General features: G+C 48.0%; 4 protein-coding genes across 4 annotated transcripts; 1 reads left to right on the top strand and 3 right to left on the bottom strand.

Moving 5' to 3' along the window:
* The first annotated feature begins 430 nt into the window (after positions 1-430).
* LOC120669523 (GDSL esterase/lipase At5g45910-like) lies at positions 431-3,091 on the top strand. The gene is made up of 4 exons (XM_039949258.1): positions 431-874; positions 993-1,202; positions 1,385-1,807; positions 2,647-3,091. Exons 1-4 carry the CDS (start codon positions 634-636, stop codon positions 2,862-2,864), a joined length of 1,092 nt encoding a protein of 363 aa, XP_039805192.1. The 5' UTR covers positions 431-633; the 3' UTR covers positions 2,865-3,091.
* A 1,134-nt stretch (positions 3,092-4,225) lies between these two features.
* LOC120669522 (probable beta-1,3-galactosyltransferase 14) lies at positions 4,226-8,117 on the bottom strand. Its single transcript, XM_039949257.1, has 7 exons — positions 7,592-8,117; positions 6,986-7,138; positions 6,824-6,906; positions 6,624-6,723; positions 5,744-5,857; positions 5,076-5,218; positions 4,226-4,702 (listed from the first exon to the last, which is right to left on the bottom strand). Exons 1-7 carry the CDS (start codon positions 7,996-7,998, stop codon positions 4,599-4,601), a joined length of 1,104 nt encoding a protein of 367 aa, XP_039805191.1. The 5' UTR covers positions 7,999-8,117; the 3' UTR covers positions 4,226-4,598.
* A 5,476-nt stretch (positions 8,118-13,593) lies between these two features.
* On the bottom strand, positions 13,594-17,381 carry LOC120670489. The gene is made up of 4 exons (XM_039950595.1): positions 16,043-17,381; positions 15,906-15,924; positions 14,751-15,368; positions 13,594-14,044 (listed from the first exon to the last, which is right to left on the bottom strand). The coding sequence occupies exons 1-4, from the start codon at positions 17,182-17,184 to the stop codon at positions 13,793-13,795; spliced, it is 2,031 nt and encodes a 676-aa protein (XP_039806529.1). The 5' UTR covers positions 17,185-17,381; the 3' UTR covers positions 13,594-13,792.
* Positions 17,382-18,825: 1,444 nt separating this feature from the next.
* Positions 18,826-19,139, bottom strand: LOC120670488 (transcription elongation factor 1 homolog). Its single transcript, XM_039950594.1, has one exon. It carries the CDS (start codon positions 19,123-19,125, stop codon positions 18,826-18,828), a length of 300 nt encoding a protein of 99 aa, XP_039806528.1. The 5' UTR covers positions 19,126-19,139.
* Positions 19,140-19,867: the final 728 nt, after the last annotated feature.

Raw genomic sequence — 19,867 nt, 5'->3', positions numbered from 1 at the left:
CCCTCTCGCAATGATTCTTCCAAGACCCGCGCCTAATTGGCCCTCGCCCTCGCACCGGCACCCATCGCCCCATCATTGATCCATCCACCAGAAATAAAAGGGAGTTAAAAGCTCCCCACAAGATCACATGGAAATGAGCTAATCCTCCTGGCACCTTCTTGCCGGAGAGGGTGCCTGCCCGGGCTAAGCAACCGCCGGAACGGAACGGGCGCGTCGGTGCCCGTTTTCTTAAACGACATGTGATTAGGTTGATGGAGCACAGACGGTTCGGATCACGCCGCGAAGCGTGATTTGCCCGTTGGAGCGTGATCCGGACCGTCCGATGCCGATTGGACGGCGGTGGTGTGGGACCCGGTTCCGGACGGGGCAGGGGTCGCCGGATGCCGCCCCGGCGTGGAAAGGTGGAGGAGGGCATGGCATACGGCACACCTGTACGCGCGCCAGGCCGGCGGCGCGGGAGGCAAAAGTTTTGGCGAGACGAGGCGAAAGGCGCCCGGGCTCACGAGGCCGAGGCTATAAAAAGATGGCTCCGGGCAGGCCGTTTCGTGCAAGCGCCCTGCTCTGCTCTCACTGAGGCTCGCTCTGTTCCGAAGCTCCGAGCTGAGGTGCCGGTGTTTGGATTGCGTGGGCAGCATGAGGATGAGGGTGGCGGCGGCGCTGGCGGCGCTGCTGTGCGCGTCGTGGGCGGCGGCGGCGGCGGCGCAGAAGTACAATGCCTTCTTCAACTTCGGCGACTCCATCACCGACACCGGGAACCTCTGCACCAACGGGAAGCCGTCGCAGATCACCTTCACGCAGCCGCCCTACGGCGAGACCTACTTCGGCACGCCCACCTGCCGCTGCTGCGACGGCCGCGTCATCGTCGACTTCCTCAGTGCGTGCACGCTCTCGCCCTCTTGCTCTGGCTAGCTGACTCTCTGATGATGTGGTTTGGGTGGGTGCTGACGGCGGCTTCTTCTTCTTCTTCCCCCGGGAACGAACGAACGACGCAGGCACCAAGTTCGGGCTGCCGTTCCTGCCGCCGTCCAAGTCGACGTCGGCGGACTTCAAGAAGGGCGCCAACATGGCGATCACCGGCGCCACCGCCATGGACGCGCCCTTCTTCCGCTCGCTGGGGCTCTCCGACAAGATCTGGAACAACGGGCCCATCAGCTTCCAGCTCCAGTGGTTCCAGCAGATCGCCTCCTCCGTCTGCGGACAGGGTGAGTACTAGTCACCGGCGCGCGGCCATCAACGCGCCCGACTTCAATTTCTGAAAGCCTGTCGCTTCTTTCTTGCTCCCCATGCTCTCCTCCCCTGCTGCCGCCATGCCAAAGCCTTTACTTTCCTTGGGCCCCTGCCCTGACGAGCCAGCGATCTCTTTTCCAATTCGTCAAATCACCAGACTGCAAGAGCTACCTGGCCAACTCCCTGTTCGTGTTCGGCGAGTTCGGCGGCAACGACTACAACGCCATGCTCTTCGGCAACTACAACACCGACCAGGCGAGCACGTACACGCCGCAGATCGTGAGCACCATCGCCGCCGGCGTGGAGAAGCTGGTGGCGCTGGGGGCGAAGGACGTGGTGGTGCCCGGGGTGCTCCCCATCGGCTGCTTCCCCATCTACCTCACCCTCTACGGCACCTCCAACAGCGGCGACTACGACGGCCTCGGCTGCCTCAAGAAGTTCAACGACCTCTCCACGAACCACAACAACCAGCTCAAGGCCCAGATCGCCAGCCTCCAGGCCAAGTACCCCTCCGCCCGCATCATGTACGCCGACTTCTACTCCGGCGTCTACGACATGGTCAGGAGCCCCGGCAGCTACGGTGAGCTCCCCTACCCGTTTCTTTCTCCTCGCTCGCTCCTCGCCGCCGCCATGGCAGCCGTACCCGTTGAGCTCTCATGCCGCTCTGACGCGCATGCCGACGCGCATGTGTGTGGTCGGATGGGGATTGCTGACGGGAACGCAACGCCAGGACGGGCGCGGCCGAGTTGTCACGCACCTCGAGCATCCGTGACGAGTGACGACTGCCGGCTTGGCGGCTTCCGGTGGCCTTCGAGCGGCGCGCTTGGCTCTTCCGGCGGCCCACCCCCGTGGCAGAGTCACAGAGCCAGCATGTCTTGAATGCGCCGTCCTGGCAGTCAGTCCCCGACGCGTTTGGCGTCCGTCCGGATAGGGGAATATGGGAATCCCGCGTTGAAACCCCGTGCTGCACGGGCGGCAGCGGCAGCGCGTCCATGCCATGTGCACGACATGGGTCAGAGCTGCCCTGCTCTGTCTGCTCTCTGCTGCCGCGACGGGACGACATGCCCGATGCTGCCGCGCTGCTCGTGCGCCGCGCGCGGGTGGCAACGTGGGCGTGTCGTGCGCCGGGGCGGCGAATACACAAAAACAATTGGGGGTTCACGCTCGTGAGTCGTGACGGCGCATTTGTTTAGGCGCCGGGATCTCGCGCCGGCGAGGCCCCCCAATCATGGGACGGCGATGGCGGGCGCGCCGGCCCGGTGTCCCCGAGCCGCGGCCATGCTTGCTTCGCTCCCCCAACCAACACGTGCGAACTGAACCATGGGGATGCCCGTGCCGTCGCGATCTCCAAGCTCTGGTCTGACTCTCTCTTTTTTTTTCTTCCTCGCCGGGGTTTCTGGTGGCTGGCTGTGCGTGCAGGCTTCAGCACGGCGTTCCAGACGTGCTGCGGCGCCGGCGCCGGCAAGTTCAACTACCAGAACAGTGCGCGGTGCGGGATGTCGGGCGCGGCGGCGTGCTCCAACCCGGCGGCGCACCTCAGCTGGGACGGCATCCACCTCACCGAGGCCGCCTACAAGCAGATCACCGACGGCTGGCTCAGCGGCGCCTACTGCAGCCCGGCCATCCTCCACAGCTAGGAGGGGACCACCAAGACCGGCCCAACCCCATTAAAAATACTTTATTTTTATCATTACTATTAAATTATCTGCGTCTGCGTTGCCGGAGAGGAAAAGGCGTCTCGATCGGCAACGGCGGCAGCATGTGGCATAACAATCTTTATACATGTTCGTCGTTCCTCCTTTGCTGTAACCTGTCACCGGTTTTCAATCACAAATAAATCGAAATGGTATAGGTTCAGAGGCTCTCCTTCTGTCGTTCCTGCCATGGGTCTTCCTTGTGTCAAGGAGCCTCGCTTTCGCTCGGCTACGGGGGCAGCTTGCTTGGCTTTGCCTGTGCGGGGGGCATGTGGTCGGGGCTTTTGAGAAAAAAAGAAAAAAAAGCTCCGGCGGCAGCCACACCCTGCCCTGTATGACACTAGCACAAAAAAGAATTTTGCCTGAATGAAGTACTAAACGAAATTTATTTTCAAAATTTTATTATGGATGGGTGTAACTTTTCGCGACGAATCTAATGACGATAATTAATCGATGATTGACTACAGTGATGCTACAGTAACCAACCTCTAATCGTGCGGTCAAATGTCTCATTAGATCCATCTCGCGAAGTAGCGCATAGATTGTGGAGTTAATTTTGCAAACTGACTTTATTTAATATCTCTAATTATTAGTTAAAGTTTGTGTTCCTTATGCTGCTGGAGTAACCCTGACGACCCTGACGATAACCTCGTCTCAGGGTGACAGGGTCAGAGAGACCATCATGTCACTCGTCAGACCCCGTGAGGCCCTGACGGACAGGGGTCCCTGCAGAAGACTCCAACGAGCCATGACTATCGCTATCCTGAGTCCTGACCAAAAGGAAACTGCAAACTGATAGATACGCTGAGCTGATGGATGCAGCAGCCAACCTTCCAGTGCTCGGACAACGATTTTTTTTTTTTTTGAAAAGTTCGGACAACGATTCAAAGCCGTCTGACTGATGAATCCGAGCCGCGGCGTCAGAATCAACTTCAATGCATCCGAGCAAATTCGAAGCTGCTGCTGATGCAAGTGGCCTGAATTATTATGGACTGGCTGGACTTCAGATCAGAAACAGCTAGAGCGCAATCAGTTTGGCATCGTATTTAATGTTTATCCAAATCTCAGATGGCGATGCCACACAGCTGGAGATAACGTTACACATTATTACTCCTCCCCATGACAAGGGATTCAGTTGATCTGATATCCCAACCGAATTACCTAACCGCCTGAAATTAGACTACTCACGCAATACAAAAACAAAGGGAGGAAACTGTCAGAAGTGTGGAATGAGAATGTCTGCTTACTCACCAGTTAGGGGTCAGAGGAAGTAGACTACTCAGCATTGGCATCACATCGGCAGATATCAAGCGTGTGAACCGTTAACTTCCAGTGTCATAGTCGCAGCATCAGAAGGTGTGTGTGGTCTATTCAATTGCCAATGCATTCTCTTCAATTTCTATACAACAAAATTCCTCTCTACTACGAGACAGGATGGACGTTCCAAGCGACCATCATGGTTGCATTGTAAAAAGGAAGAGCAATGAAGGCTGCTGTGACAAGAATGCTGAACGAGGATGCCTTTGCTACAGCGCTAGGTTATGACGCTGCCTGTATAGGTTTCTTGAACAGTGATCCCGCAATGATTGTACCTGACGAATCCAATGAATACTCCAAGCACATCTATTGTCTTAGGGGCAGAGGTCAACTATGCAGTTCGTGTTTCGGATGAAGAAATCATCGGTCATCAGACTCCGACACCTCAGCTGCCACGGTTGGACCACCCGTGCATTCTTTTCTTTGATGAAGCTCTAGCATTTTTACCTCTGGATGGCATAGCCCTGGTCATAGATTTGGATGTTAGCAAGGCCCAGCATGGTCTGCAATGATAGACTATACATATTTTGTACTGATAAAGGCTTAACAAGAAAGGATACGAAGATCAGCAAAAGTTTCTAGTCTCATAAAAACATCTCTCAAAATTATTTACCATTATTATGAACTAGAAACTAGTACCTGTGGAACCTCATTACAGGTTAGTTTACTGATGCTCACTGTTTTTGGTCTTCAAATGTACAGTTCATAAAAGATAATGTGCAGTGTTAAAATGTACATGCTAGCCAAGTACTTGCAAGGGGCAAGAAAATGTATAAATGTAGTTGAAGTCCATATTTTTGCTAATTACACTATCTAGAAATATGAAAAGAAGTTAACCTGAGCATTTTGGAATATCCCAAACAGCAATTGAGGACTCTGTGCAGTCTGGCTCACAAAGTGCATGCGTGTTCTCATGGTTGACATTCATAGCAAGCATCCAGGATCCAATTGTAACATCCTCATTGCTGAACATACGGAAACTGGACAAAACATATGTAAGAATCTAGTAAGCACTAACCACCAGATAAAATGGATCGATCAGAGGTTCAAAAGTGATGCAATAATGCTACCACGTGAGAAACTGAGTCTCACAACATCTTCTGGTATATCTTAAGCTGAAATTGTCAGTTTACTTGCTATTCCTGTAGAAGTTCTACTGCAGGCTCCAGGGTTTTTGACTTCAATATACTATTACCAATCTGTTCATGATCGATCCCACAGTTAACTTGACCATCGCATAAGCTGGAATGCCTCCACACCAAGATTTGTGTCTCAATTCTAAGCAGACACGACACCGATAATTGTGAGTACTGAGTACATGTATCCCAGTTATACCAGCCAGTACAGTTTCCCAGAAGTTAGTGCATGTGTTGCAAAGACTAATTTGGTAAGACAAACCACCACATTTGCTGAGTATGATTAAGAAAATGTGCAAGTAGAAAGTACATGGAACAGAACGTTTTGTGTTTCATGATAAGATGGGGGGAATGTTGACTGCAACTCACCTGTTGTTTCTCAAGGCAACCAAACTAGCCACCACGTCAGCTGACAAAGCATAAATTGGCCCATATGCATGAAGGAAGTATTCAGATCCAAGTAAGAAGGATTGGGGCTCATACCTGCATCTCTCAAAAGAACAGAACCAACCAACATAATTAGTTATTGTCTTATTATTCCCCAGATATATAAGTTATCACTTATGAGCATGACCCGCAAATAAACCAAGCAATTCATCTAAATGATGCCATCCAAGGGGGCTTTATGTGCAAATACAATGCAACTGTTGTGCACACAGGCACAACCAAACTACGAAGGATCTGTAAGCACACCAACCCCTCCTAGTTTAATTAGGACACTTAACACCCCTAGGGCTCTAATTTAACCAAGCATTCCTAATCAAATAACTCCTTAGCCGAAATCTTCTTTCCCAATTAGCAAAACTATCCAATCAATCGACTACAACTTCCAGACAAGTAAAAGAACTCCTGGCTGGTTTCCTACCTAACTAACAAAGTCCTTAGCCGAAATCTTCTTTCCTAATTAACAAAACTATCCAATAAATCGACTACAACTCCCAGACAAGTAAAAGGGCTCCTGGCTGGTTTCCTATAGAGCCAGACATCACAACAGTTAGTAATGGAGAAAAACATTTAACTTCAAGCTGAAAGATTGGATATCCAGAAACATAATGAATTGAATTAAAAGTTTTGGTCCAAGAATGCAACTATGGAAGTTCAGACTAATCATCAGTTCATGGCTACTTTACACATAATTAGCATGATATTCTAGGCATTTCTTTTTCTCAAGTAGGGTGATCAATTCAGTTTCCCAATAAAGACACTCTGAAAAGAGGAGCTCATTATAACATTAAATAATAAAACTAACCATTTCAACTTAGGATCAGTGAAAACTGGCCCCTTCTTCATGCATCCAATATATGTTTGTGGATGTGACCGCTCTTTAGCCAAAAGCAAGGAAAGTCTATCTGCGCAAAGAGAAATAACCAGTGCAAGCATCAACATTTCAAAAGGAAGGATGCCTATCAGGCAGTTATTAAAAGGAGATATTGGGATATTGTCACTCACCTGGTCGCAGGTAGATGTCATCATCAGCTTTAACATAGAAATCAGAATCATACAATGCATAGGCAGCCTTAAAGAAGGCTAACCTATAGACATAAGACAAATCAGCATCCTGAATTGAGATAGAGCAATCATATATGTACGCAAATAGCTCTGTTTCCTTACGTTTTGTATGGGAGCCTGCTATACTCCTCCTCGATATCTAAAAGCACAAAATCATCAAATTCTTCAACTTCTCTGTCAAGAACAGCCATCTTGTTCTTTGAGTTGCTTTTCCCAATCACGAACCGGAATGCCAGACCAGTAGCTTCCTCCAATCTGCAATGCAGAGAACAGAAAGAACAACCATTGTAAGGGATAGAAAGCATCGCCAAAGGGAAAACAATGATAAAAAATCAAAGACAGTGGATAATCACCAATCATAGACAATTCTACTACCACACAGCGATCTCATATTGGCAAATAATTTATCAGGAGTTCTCATATATATAGATCATCAGCATTTGCCTTTTTGATAAACTGAGAACCAATTGGAAATAGCAGAATATTTGAGTGGATCACCGTTACTTCTAGATAAGAGAAATGAATAAATGGAAACTACCAAATCAACTCTTATAAGCAATTAATACAAGTTTGCAACAAATCCTACCACATTACTAACAGCAGCAAAGTAGCAGTAACAAACGCCATCAACAGTTTAAGTTCCTAACAGCTAGATCCCGATCAGCAGAAGCGAAAACAAACTAGCAAGCCGTGATACCGGCGACTAACCGAAGTAGGCCCTGGCGATCCGCGGGGAGCCACGTCCGCCTCAGCGCGCGGCGGCGCCCGATGGAGCTGAACCCGGTGAAGATCCCGACGAAGGCCATGACCTTGTGCCGGCCGCGCGATCCGGTGGCGAGGTGGGCCGGGAGCTCCGCGGAGCCCGCGGAAGAGACATCCCCGGGGCGGCGGTCCCACGCGACGGAGACGGAGAGCGGGCGGGAGGAGTCCGGGCAGCGGCTGCGCGCGGCGGGCGGGGAGGCGGAGAGGGTGAGAGCGGCGGCGAGGAAGCCGGCGAGGCCGAAGAGGAGGCAGGCCACGGAGAAGGCCGGCGAGGAGAGCAACCGGCGCAGCGCCCCCGCGCGGCGCGAGGAGGGGGTCGAGGAGGCGAAGAAGACCTTCGGGGAGCTCGGCATGGCGGCGGGCGGGCCGGCCGGCCGGTTTTCCTCCCCTGCGCGCCGAGACGGCGGCGTTGGTCGGATCGGAGCTCGGGGAGTTGGGGTCTTGGGGAAGGCGGAGCGGCCGAGCGGGTGGAGAGGGGAGGTGGCCACGGCCGTTTGGAAGCCCAGTTGGTCGAGCCGAGCCGAGCCGAGCCGAGCCGTGGGGCCCCGGTTGGTGGCGCTTTTTTTATTATATATTTTTAAAAAATAAAAATTTCAAAAATATATGTCCGTTTTGAAATATTTCAAAAATATCCCCCGGTCGTCTTTCATAGGGCGACAGGCCCTAAGTGTTTTTTTCTTCAAATTCGCAATGAGGTCCCTGGCAAAAAAAAAGCCTGTCGCCCCCCCCCCCCACGGGCGACAGGGGCCTGTCGCCCGTTGGAGGGGCGACAGGGTCCCCTTTGCCCTATATAAGCACTGGCCGCCATATGCCACCATCCTCTTTGTCATTTTAGCCTAAAAATTTAAGAAAAAAGATAGGGGTGAGGAGAAGAAAAGCGGCGAAACTCTGCCGAATTGCGTACTTGTGATCTACCGGTAACTTCCGTATGAATCCATTGATATTGTATAAAAATTTAATTTAATTAGCGGATTAGCTGAATTAGATTTGTTGCTTTAGAACACTCGTTTAGTATTACAATTTCAGTACTATTACAGACTTGTTTTTAAATTAATTATGAATTAGAATAAAATTATGAAAGTACCTTATTGATATTGCAGCATAAGGCAATGGCTGCCTCCAATTGTGGAGGATTTTCATGGACCGAAAAAATCTAGTATAATACTTGATATCATGACTCATCTTGTTACCAGTAAGAAGTTGGATCCGTTAGCGGATGGTACGATAGAGATGGTGTTGTCCAAAGTAGTAGAGTTTAAAGATTTCACATTATTTCGAGGTATTACGACGCAAGATGTAAAGGGACACCTGCTAGAACGTCGGAAGATATACATGAGAGTATGTGAACTAGCGAATCATCCTAATATCATTGGATTCTTACAGCGACCAAGTTGCCATGAGTGTTGTTGAACATGATGTAACCAAACAACCAAAGTAGGTACGCCTCCAGCGATCTGGTCACACTGTACTCGTCGGCATCCGCAGCCAACAGGGCAGGCTGCATAAACAATTAAGATTAATGGTTTCAACTGTCCATGGAACATGTGAATTGTAACAATTAAATTTATATATGAAATGAATACGTACTGTAAACTGTAGGAACCAGGTCTTCGAAGGACCTGCTGCTCGCTGGTGCGGGTTGATCGGACCTACTTCTTCCACGCGGTCAACCAGGGCAAAACGGGCCTACAGGTCATTCTTCCACGAGGCCGCCACCACACGCGGACCTACAGCAAATAAATGTGCTCTGTCACAATGGAACATTTCCAGTTTGACTTCCATTTTCCCTTGAATGCATGTACTCGCCATTGACATCCATCATTCACACACTTCACCTCATATTCTTTACTGCCAGACTTTACGACTCTGAATTCTCGTTTCAATGATATTGCCCATAGTCTCACAGCATCTTTTACGGCTCCAATATTTGGATATGTTGCACCTTGCACTACCTCATTCCCTATGTACTCTCACTCCTGATTTTGTACATCTTCTGCGACATGACTGCCAAAACCATGCTCCTTCCACTCTTTTGGCAATGAGTACTGCTCGTCATCAGATGAGCCCTCATATTCTTCCATCTCTATTGCAGTTTGGTCTTCTGCCTCCATCTCGTACACAATGCTATGTATCCTCTCTCCCTCATCAGCAAGGCATTGTGGTCCCATGTTTTGGTTCTCTGTCTCTTCTGACTCATCTTGCTCAACATAATTGGTCTCTCTTCGAATACTCGGAATTCCTTGATCTGCACAATGTTGGATTTCATTTTGTGTCTTCTCCCGGATTTGAACAAGAATGGCCAGAGGCCACCCACGCTCTAGAGCTGCTTGCATGTACTTCTGCCAGTCATCAGTGCTGTGTATCATCATCAATTCTCATAATTCACTTTCTACCTCCCAATTAACAAGAGACTGGACGGTGATCACATGTGTCAACGGATCAACACGGAACCCACGCTGCAGCCACTTACATATGGAACCAAAACTCCTTTCCAGAGATTTATCTATGGCTAGATATGCACTTAAAGGCAAAAGATCTACTCCATTTGGCCCATACATAACATTGTAGTCACCATAAAATACTTGAAACTGCATCTTGCTCGACATATCTGTATATCACATAATACTTATCGAGTTATACTCTTTACTTCACTACCTTATTCAATAATCCGTAAAAATTAAGTATGAAATTCAACTACAACGTATAATTATTCATAACTACGTGATGACACTCAAATTCTATACTGCATATGCCAAATTATATTCTAAATCATAATTAATTTATAAACATGTCTCTAATAGTACTGCAATTGTAATAATAAATGCGTAGTACTAATTTTCTAAACTAATTTACTACTACGTAACTAAAACTAAAGTATCATTAAACTCCTACTTAAATGGTTCTACTATAGCACTAATTAAATTAAATTACTCACCCTACTTAAATTACTCCTACTTAAATGCGTAGTACATAAATAGAAAAAAATATAAACTAAATGTACTAACCTGCAGATCACAAGTGCTGAATCCGGCAGGGCTTCGCCGCTTCCCTTCTCCTCACCTCTCTCTTTTTTTCTGAATTTTTGGTGGAATTTTCGGGCTCAAATGAGGAGGGAAGGGGGGTTGGATCTTATATAAGGGGGTTACCCCGGTCGCCCGAGGGGGGGCGACAGGCCCCCCTGCCGTGCCCGTGGGCCGGGCCCAGTGGTCGCCCGAGAGGGGGGGCGACAGGCCCCCCTGTCGCCCGTGGGGGGTGCGACATGCCCTTTTTTCAGGGACCTCGTTGTAAATTTGAAAAAAATTTACACTTAGAGCCTGTCGCCCTATGGGGGGCGACGGGGGTATTTTTGAAATATTTCAAAACGGACATATATTTTTGAAATTTTTATTTTTTAAAAATATAAAAAAGAAAAAATCCCGGTTGGTGAGACGCCTGGTTTTTCTTTTGCGGCCGGGACAAAGAGGTCCATGGCCCATGTGCCAGATCGTATAGGCCTACTCGTCTTGGGCAGCTGCTGCTGACCCAAGGAGGAGTCAGAGTGGCGTACGGGAATACTCCTACATTTAGAAGCGGCAGTACTGTACTAGTAGTAGTGTAGTGTAGTACTCTACTAGTGGTACCGAGGTTTTCGAAAAGTTTGTCAAAGTGTTCTAGACGGCTGATGCAAGTTGATTTATGAATGGCCATTTTGATTCATCAAGATTGATTTTTGTTCTCGGGTCATTAAAAAAATGACGTTTCACGCAAGATTTTTGGCTTACATGCTAATGTGCTTCAGCTGAATGAATGGTCATCTTTTACATGACCGGAGGTTGTAGTTCTCCAGTACGGAGTAGTTTTCTTTCAGATGAGTTGTCCAGTGGTTGAAGGATTTTAAGATCTTATAAAGTCTTAGAGCATCTCCAAGAGTTCTCTATATTCAGGCCCGGCTCTGGGGCCATGCGGCGGAGGCGACGGCCGGGGCCCAGGGAGGAAGGGGGCCCAAAATTTTCAGTAACTAGTAGTCTAGTACTAGTAGACTGCATACCATGATGTTTGGTCAAAAACAAAAGCCCAAGTCGCAGGAAAGAAAAGGGCTGCTTGCTGAAACCAGACGCTCCGCCTCCGAGTCCCCCACATGGATCGCGCGCCGCCTGCCCCGCAAGAGAGGAGACTATGGGCAGACGCCGGACGAGATGGAGGAGATTAATTAGACGCCAGATGAAACTATGAAAGTCTGCGCGACGGCGCCGTTGCTGGCCTGCCGCCCCTGCAGCCCGTGCTGCCTGGGCACGTGCACCTGCCACCTGGGCACCTGCGTCTCTACCTCCGCTGGCCGCTGCATGGTAATTCTATTTCAATCTTTATTTTATTTATTAGCAATGTTAGATATTTGAAGCAACGAAAAAATTATTTGAGGTTATAACAAAGATTGAATGGCTTAGGTAGGTGCAGTATTGAGAAGGATACCTTGACAACATTGATCTTGATATTATTCTTAATGATATTACATAAAAAAATGCCCGAATGAGTTTTTTTGTGAAGGAATAAAGCATTATTATTGATCGAGTTATGGAGCTTATTTATTATTTAAGGTAATTATACTCGTTTTATTTTCCATTTTTTTAGTTTGTACTGTAACCATTGTTCTTAAAAAATTATATATACATCATTAGTATTATTATCTTCTGTTTAGTATTACAAAATAAAAAAATATTTAGTCTAAAGGGCCCATAAAGTCGGGTTCGCTCGGGGGCCCTTGAAATCTTAGAGTGTAGTACTCTACTAGTGGTACCGAGGTTTTCGAAAAGTTTGTCAAAGTGTTCTAGACGGCTGATGCAAGTTGATTTATGAATGGCCATTTTGATTCATCAAGATTGATTTTTGTTCTTGGGTCATTAAAAAAATGACGTTTCACGCAAGATTTTTGGCTTACATGCTAATGTGCTTCAGCTGAATGAATGGTCATCTTTTACATGACCGGAGGTTGTAGTTCTCCAGTACGGAGTAGTTTTCTTTCAGATGAGTTGTCCAGTGGTTGAAGGACTTTTAAGATCTTATAAAGTCTTAGAGCATCTCCAAGAGTTCCCTATATTTTCCCCCAAATTTGTTGTTTGGTAACTCCCCAAATAGATATGGGGAGACAAAAGAAAAATCCATCTCCAATAGTACCCTATTTTTACTTCCAATTCAAAAAAAGAGAGAAATTGTGGCTCTATCGCTGTTTTTCCGCGCGCCGCGCCTGCAGCCTGCCGTCCGCCGCCCCTCTCTGATCGGCACCCCTCGGCGTCCCTCTCTCCTGTCTTATCGGCACCCCTCCCTGATTGGCTTGGCATCCCTCTCTGATCCACCACTTGCCGGCCTCCATGGCTGATAGGAATTGGTGCAGGGCGGCATGCAGCGGTGCAGGGCGGCAGGGCGGAGGGAGCAGGCCCTCCGCTAGGCGCAGGACAACAGCATGCACTCCACCTAGAAGATGAATGGGATCCATAGTTACCTGTGGCAGCGGCGGCCAGTTTTCCTCGTCGGCGATGGCGCGAACGAGGTCTCCTCGCGCGGCGCGAAGAAAGGCGGGAGAAGAGGCGGCGACGAAAAATCACCCGCGAGAAGCCGATCGGGAGTCACCGAGGAGTGCGTATCTTTACGCACAAAGATGGACAATATGCCAATTGTTAAGAGATGGGGAATTAGAATATGGAACTATTGGAGAGAGTTTTTTTCTTTTTTTCCAAAGAAATAAAGATGGGGAAGAGGGATAGGGAACTCTTGGAGATGCTTAGCTTTTTGGCCTCTTGAACCCCAAGTATTTGGCGCCACTTTGAACTAGGTGCTAACCTGACCAAGGCATGTTATGATCCATAGCTGTTTTGTCATTGGCTTTCTTTACTAAATCAGTAAATTGTTTAAGTGGTTAATAATCAATGAACTTACTGAATGTAAATGGAATTTTTCCAAGTAGGGACGTTGTCTGATGCATAATTTGTCACTGTTTCCGTTTTTCCTTCTTAAGTGTTCATGTGTATATAATACATCAAGGAAACCGATGGTCTCGGTCTCGTCACCAATACACTGGACGAGCCTCCTCTGCAGTATTGTAGGGGACTTGCCCCGCTAACATGTGACTCCAGCGCGGTGGGTCCCGTATATCAGTGGCACCGACCAACACAATCATCCTTCAAACAACTCTTCTAGCAGCTCCTCAAATTCAAGGGGAGTGCTCGTGTGGGGTCTGTTGCCCTTTTCTCTCGCCGTCCTCTCCGCCATGTACTTGTTGTAACCTGAGATGACTTTCTCAATGACGGCTTCGCGCAATCTCTTCCTAAGCTCAGGGTTTGCAACCTTCCACATCCTTTGCATGGCATATGTTCTCTTGAATTCCAATTCAAATCTTACTATTACTAATTGGAGGCTCCTCTGGAGCTTTCACATGAAGCCACCTAGGATCCTACGGGGACACTCTGAAAAAATAGAGAAATTCTATAAATTCTCAAAAAAATCAGAAACATCCAGCCATCAATCCAACTACTCTAATTATAATAAACATCGGATCCGTTATCTTTCCTAATAAATTACCCACCTCTGCCATTATGAAAATAGACTAAAATAATCCCCCTAAACATGTATCTAAATTACCCACCTCTGCCATTATAAAAACAATATAAAGTAACCCCTAATATTTGTGAAAATTATCCACATATACCATTATAAAAATAATACAAATACCACCCTAAATTTGCATATAAATTATCCAATTATATCATTATTATTACAAGTTTAATTACTCATAAATCTGAATCTAAATTATATAATTATAGTAATATATTAAAATGCATCAATATAAAATTCTAAAGTACTATTATATCATTATTAATATATTATTTTTGTTATTATTTATATAAAAATACTATCCACGATATATGTCACCATATATTCATGTATGATGGAAGAGATAAGAATATCAATTCACAAACAAATAGTTCAACTAAATATGTATTTGAATGCATATGGAGGTGTGATGCAAAGTGAAATCTATTGTGACTAGATAATGATAAATATATGTTTTAGAGTATGTGTTAGAATATTTAATAGATGAAAAGGGTGTGAGATAGATAATTATAATTATTGACTCTATTTTTATATTAATTATAATTAGCCCGTGCGGGAGCTCAGGTTGATAGACTAGTTTATCTAGTGCCCCGCCACATTTCAGGAAGCCGAGAGGGATGTCACGGTACAAGCAAGACATCACCGGCTCCCAAGAGGCATTGAGGTAAGCTTCTATGAAGCTATGGATCTTGATAAGGCCATCCAGGTTCGAATCCCTCTCTATTTTTGCCTGAATACTTTGATTAGGCTGACTAACACAATCCTCCATTGGGGGGAGTCTTTCCCCCTCCCTGGAACCTCTAGACCTCTTAATCTTGTAATCTTCAAACAACGGCAGGAGCAAGGATGAAACCTTCTCTGAAATGAAGCTGCAATTGTTCATCAAGAATATGTACCGCAATCCGGGGTCGGAGATGAAATTGGACGCCTTCTCGAGCTGCTTCTCCGAGGATGAGATCATGTTCTTGATGAGGTCGGCAACCGAGCTTGAACTTGAGCAGTAATCATCATGTTCTGACAAGAACATTCTGAAGCGCTGCTGCTGGTCCTGGAGGACCAAATTGAGCGCTCCTTCGTTTCGCCATAGCAGCATCACGTAGTTCATCATCAGCCTGGTGAGAAAATTGTAAAAATGGGACTCGAAACAATGCGCTTCGCAAATTTGCTATTCTAAACATCATCATCGTAAAAATAGGACTCCAAACATCAACCACTTGATTATACTGCCATTTGATGTATTTTCTCCCTTTTCTTTTTCTTTTTCATGTATTTGGAGTGTATAATGTCATTTTTACCCTTCACTCATTCATGGATTAAAACTTTTCTCCTGCTGCCTTGCTGCCTTGACGGGCAGGCTTGGCTGGCTGCCGCCGCCGCCCTGGCAGGCAGGCAGGCAGGCTGGCTGGTGCCACCGCCGACTGGGCGTGCAGGCAGGCCGCCGCCCCGGCCTCGGCAGGCAGGCTAGCTAGCGCTGCAGTTGCCTGGGCAGGCAGGCCGCCGCCCAGGAGCTCGCTCAGCCCGGGGCTAAGGCCGGCCACGACTGCGGCGCAAGAGGCAGGGGGGCGGTGCAGGCTTCTCGGGCCGGGGCTCCTCCATGGCGCCGGCCCTAGCTCGCAGGCGATAGAAGACGACACACAGGAGATAGAGATGTGATCGGGAAAAGAAACGAACTGACGTGTGTTGCAGCAAAAAAACTGAGGGGCAAAAGGGATAATACACACCTCAAATACATGAAAAAGAAAAAAGAAAAGAGAGAAAATACACCAAATGGCAGTATAATCAAACGGTTGATGTTTGGAGTCCTATTTTTACGATGATGATGTTTGGAATGACAAATTTGCGAAGCGCATTGTTTCAAGTTCCATTTTTACAATTTTCTCCAGCCTGGTGCCCTCGTGGACGCCACCCGCCTCAGCCGGCGAGACTCTCCAGCAGTCGTCCGCCATGAAGGAAGGTCTGACCTTCTCCACCATGCTCCACACGGCGTCGCTCAGCTTGCTCCTCTTCCGCAGGAAGACGCCGTTCATGTCGTCGAACATGGATGTGGTGCCGAGCGCCTCTTTGAACAGGGCCAGGACGGCCGGCGAGTCATCCACGACGCAGGTGTACACCTGCAGCATCCCCGGGAGCATCTCCGCCGCCGCCTGGTCGTCGTTTAGAGCAGCGTCGGCGACGGCGTCCACGAAGTCAAGCATCCTGAGGACGCTCGCCTCCGCGAACCGCACGAGCTGGGCCGCCTCCTGCTCGCGCTCCGCCGCTTTCCCTGTGGCCAGCAGGAGGAAGTACCTGACGGCCTTCCTGACGCCGCCGGCGGCGGCCGGCCACTTGGTGCGTAGCTCCAGCTGCGTGATGCAGAGCACCTGCACCATGGTCTTGAGAGCTTTGATCCAGCTCTCCATCAGATCGAGGAGGGAGGCGCAGCCATCCTCCATGTGCGGCCGCAGCTTGTCTCCTTCCCTGGCGTGGAGAACCCACTCCACGTCCAGCTCCGAGAACCAGCTCCCCAGAAGGAGCTCGACGGGGCCGGGGCCATGGCCTCCGCAGTGCGCCGACGACGAGCCGCCGGTGGCGCCGAACGCTCGGACGAGGCCCTTCATGTAACCGTCGTGGACCATCCGCAGCGCGATGGCGCGGAGCTCCTCGGCTCCATCGAGGCCATCGGGGCAGCCGGAGAAGCACAGGTCGCCGTCAGAGGAGAAGGACAAGGACACGGGCGAGCAGCGAGCCGACTCATCCAAGGCCGGACTGGAGGCCGAGCTAGCGCTCGACGACCAGCAGTAGGCCCCTTCTCCCGCCGCAGCGTCGCTGCTCGCGGGGAAGAACCGCAGCGCCGGCCTGCACCGGCCGCCGGGGACGGAGGCTGTCCGGATCGAATCACGGTAGGTGCGCAGGTGCCGGGAGACAACCGGCGAGAGCATGCTAGCCGTGCCGCCGCCACCACCGCGCTGCGTCATCTGCGATTCGATCGGTGTGCGGTGAGCAGAGCTCGATGCCTCGATGACTCGAGTGATGACTTGGCTCTAGGTCCCGTTTGGTTCCTTGATTCCGAACCAGAAAGCCGAGAAGAGAATCTTGATACATGAAGTACTAGATAAATTCTATTTGCAAAACTTCTTCACAGATGGATATAACTTTTCGCGATGAATCTAATGACGATAATTGATTGATTATTGGCTATAGTGATACTACAGCAACCATCCTCTAATTATATTTTTTATAATTTATTCCAGACGACGCCAATCTTCCCTTTCCGAGAGGTCAAAAGCAATCGCGTTCCGCGGATTAATCTCCCCGCATCGATCGACAAAAGCCAACCTCAAGCTAGCACGTATGGTTCGACGAAGCTTCGTGGGCTCGTGGCCACTGGCCAGGCCGGGGGACAGTCCAGGCATCCATGCATCGAGCCATCAACGTCTGAGGCGAGTGCAGCATCGACGACAGCGACGATGATGGCGTCGGGGAAAAGCGTGGCGATTCAGTTCTCTAACTTCGCTAGGTGATGACCGATCCTGCTGCGCTAGTTACAAGTAGAATCAGACATGCACAGAGTCAGATGTTGCTACAGCGGCCAGATGGATGTTGGATTTGGAACAATGAATATACTGTATAATTTTAACCCAATTCTATAGTGTGCTGCTGCAGCGGGTTAGAGTGGTATTGTATTACCAACGACAAGTCTACAACATGCACCTCTAAAGGTCCATAAAAAATTCTGCTAAAACAACAGATGCACCTAGAGCATGCTGCTAACGTGACATATTGTAAAATATAGAGAAAAAATCAATTTACACCTTCGAACTATCGCAAAAATTCTATAAAATTGGATAACAAGGACCATCTAAATATCAAAACCGGGCAAATTTAATCTTTAGGGTGATTTTTAAGATAGTTTTATATTTTAAAAAAATTAAAAAATCTAATTAGATTTACAAATTAAAACTAATTTATTTTAAATTAAATCAAAAAAATATGATATTAGTTCCAATATTTTTTAAAAATTATAATATAAAACTAATAGGTATAGCTATAAGCCATTCGTAAGGCACGATCCATTTGGCCATTTATACTACAAATTGTTTTATGCATAACTATTCATGATGGTTGGTCTAAGTATCGGATACATATTAGTACCCATGAGTTAATTTGTAGAGATTTATATAATCGAGTCGTGGATGGAGAGGATTAGTCCAACTCGTATACGAGATGGACTACGGCCCATCTATCAATAAAAAAATTTAGATGGAAATCTTACTCGTTTTAGTAATAAAAGTATAGATATAGATATAGATTAAACAACAAGAACAAAGAAGGAACCAATGTTCAAGGTTGCATCTAACATCTTCCGATCCATTGATCCCTGCTCCATCGATGTACAATTTCTGCTGAACAGCTTGACGCAAACAAAAACGGCAGTGTAACGCAACTAAAAACTCATGCAAACAATCTTGAGAACTACATCGATCTTGCATATGTCCCACGTGTTAACCGCCTGCAGCTAGTTAATCGATCTTGCATATGTCCCACGTTAACCGCCTGCATGCAGCTAGTAATAACTGGTGCTAGTAATAACTGGTGCTAGCTAGTGCGATGGAGGATCAGAAATCGTCGTCGTCGTCGCAGCTCCGGCGGCGGCGGGTGTCGACGCCCTCGTTGACGCTCTCGCAGGCGTCGATCCACTCGCTGTAGACGTCGATGGGCTCCGTGAGCGCGTTGGCGGAGGTGGAGTAGGACTCCTTGCAGATGCCGCACGAGACCACGGCGATCAGGTGCTTGAGGTCGATGGTGCACTCCACGCTGGCCCTGTTGTTGCAGAAGGGGCAGTCGAACGCCGTGTCCAGCTTCGAAGCCTTCTTCGGCGGCGCCGCCTTCGCCTTCCGCGACTTCCTCTTCGCCATCCCGCCGACGAGACGACGGCGACGGCGATGCCGCCCTAGCAGCGGAGGCGGCGAGCAGATGGACGTGACCGTGAGTAGAAAGAGCTGTACGGTATCACGCTGCGCGATGGCGTGATGATCGGCCTGGGGGGCCTTATAAAGGGGTCGAGGAGGGCCCACGTGTCGGTGGTCTAGTCACCGACCTTCGCGTCCTGACCCGACTGGGATTCAGAGTTGGAAATACTCCCTCCAACTCTAAAATAATTGCAATTATAGGGTTCAAATTTTGTTTCATAAAAATATTAACTTTGACCTACCTACCACAAAAGATAAGATAATTTTTAGAACATTTTTATAAAAGACAATTAACACCTCATCTACTCATCACAAAAAATGTATTTTTGTAATTTTACACATAACATTGGTTTGCATACTCGGTTCTAGAATTGCATTTATTTTAGGACGAATGGAGTATTAATACGGCCTGTTCCGAAGTCTGATCTAGTATTAATACGGCCTGTTCCGAAGTTTGATCTGTACGCGCGGTATGCCATCCTGTTGTCCTGAACGGACGTACTCCCTCCGTCCCAAAATAAATACATTTCTAAGATCGAACACAGAAACTAATGTATGATGTGAAATTACCAAAATACCCTTTATTTTTTGTGAGAAGAGTCCGAATATTGTCTTGTCTTTTCTATAAGAAGATTCCGGATACTCTTGTCTTTTATGGAAGATGAGTTAAAGTAGCAATTTTTATGGG

Source organism: Panicum virgatum, chromosome 4N, assembly GCF_016808335.1.
Source record: "Panicum virgatum strain AP13 chromosome 4N, P.virgatum_v5, whole genome shotgun sequence".
Taxonomy (NCBI): domain Eukaryota; kingdom Viridiplantae; phylum Streptophyta; class Magnoliopsida; order Poales; family Poaceae; genus Panicum; species Panicum virgatum.
This window is presented reverse-complemented; position numbering and strand designations above follow the sequence as displayed.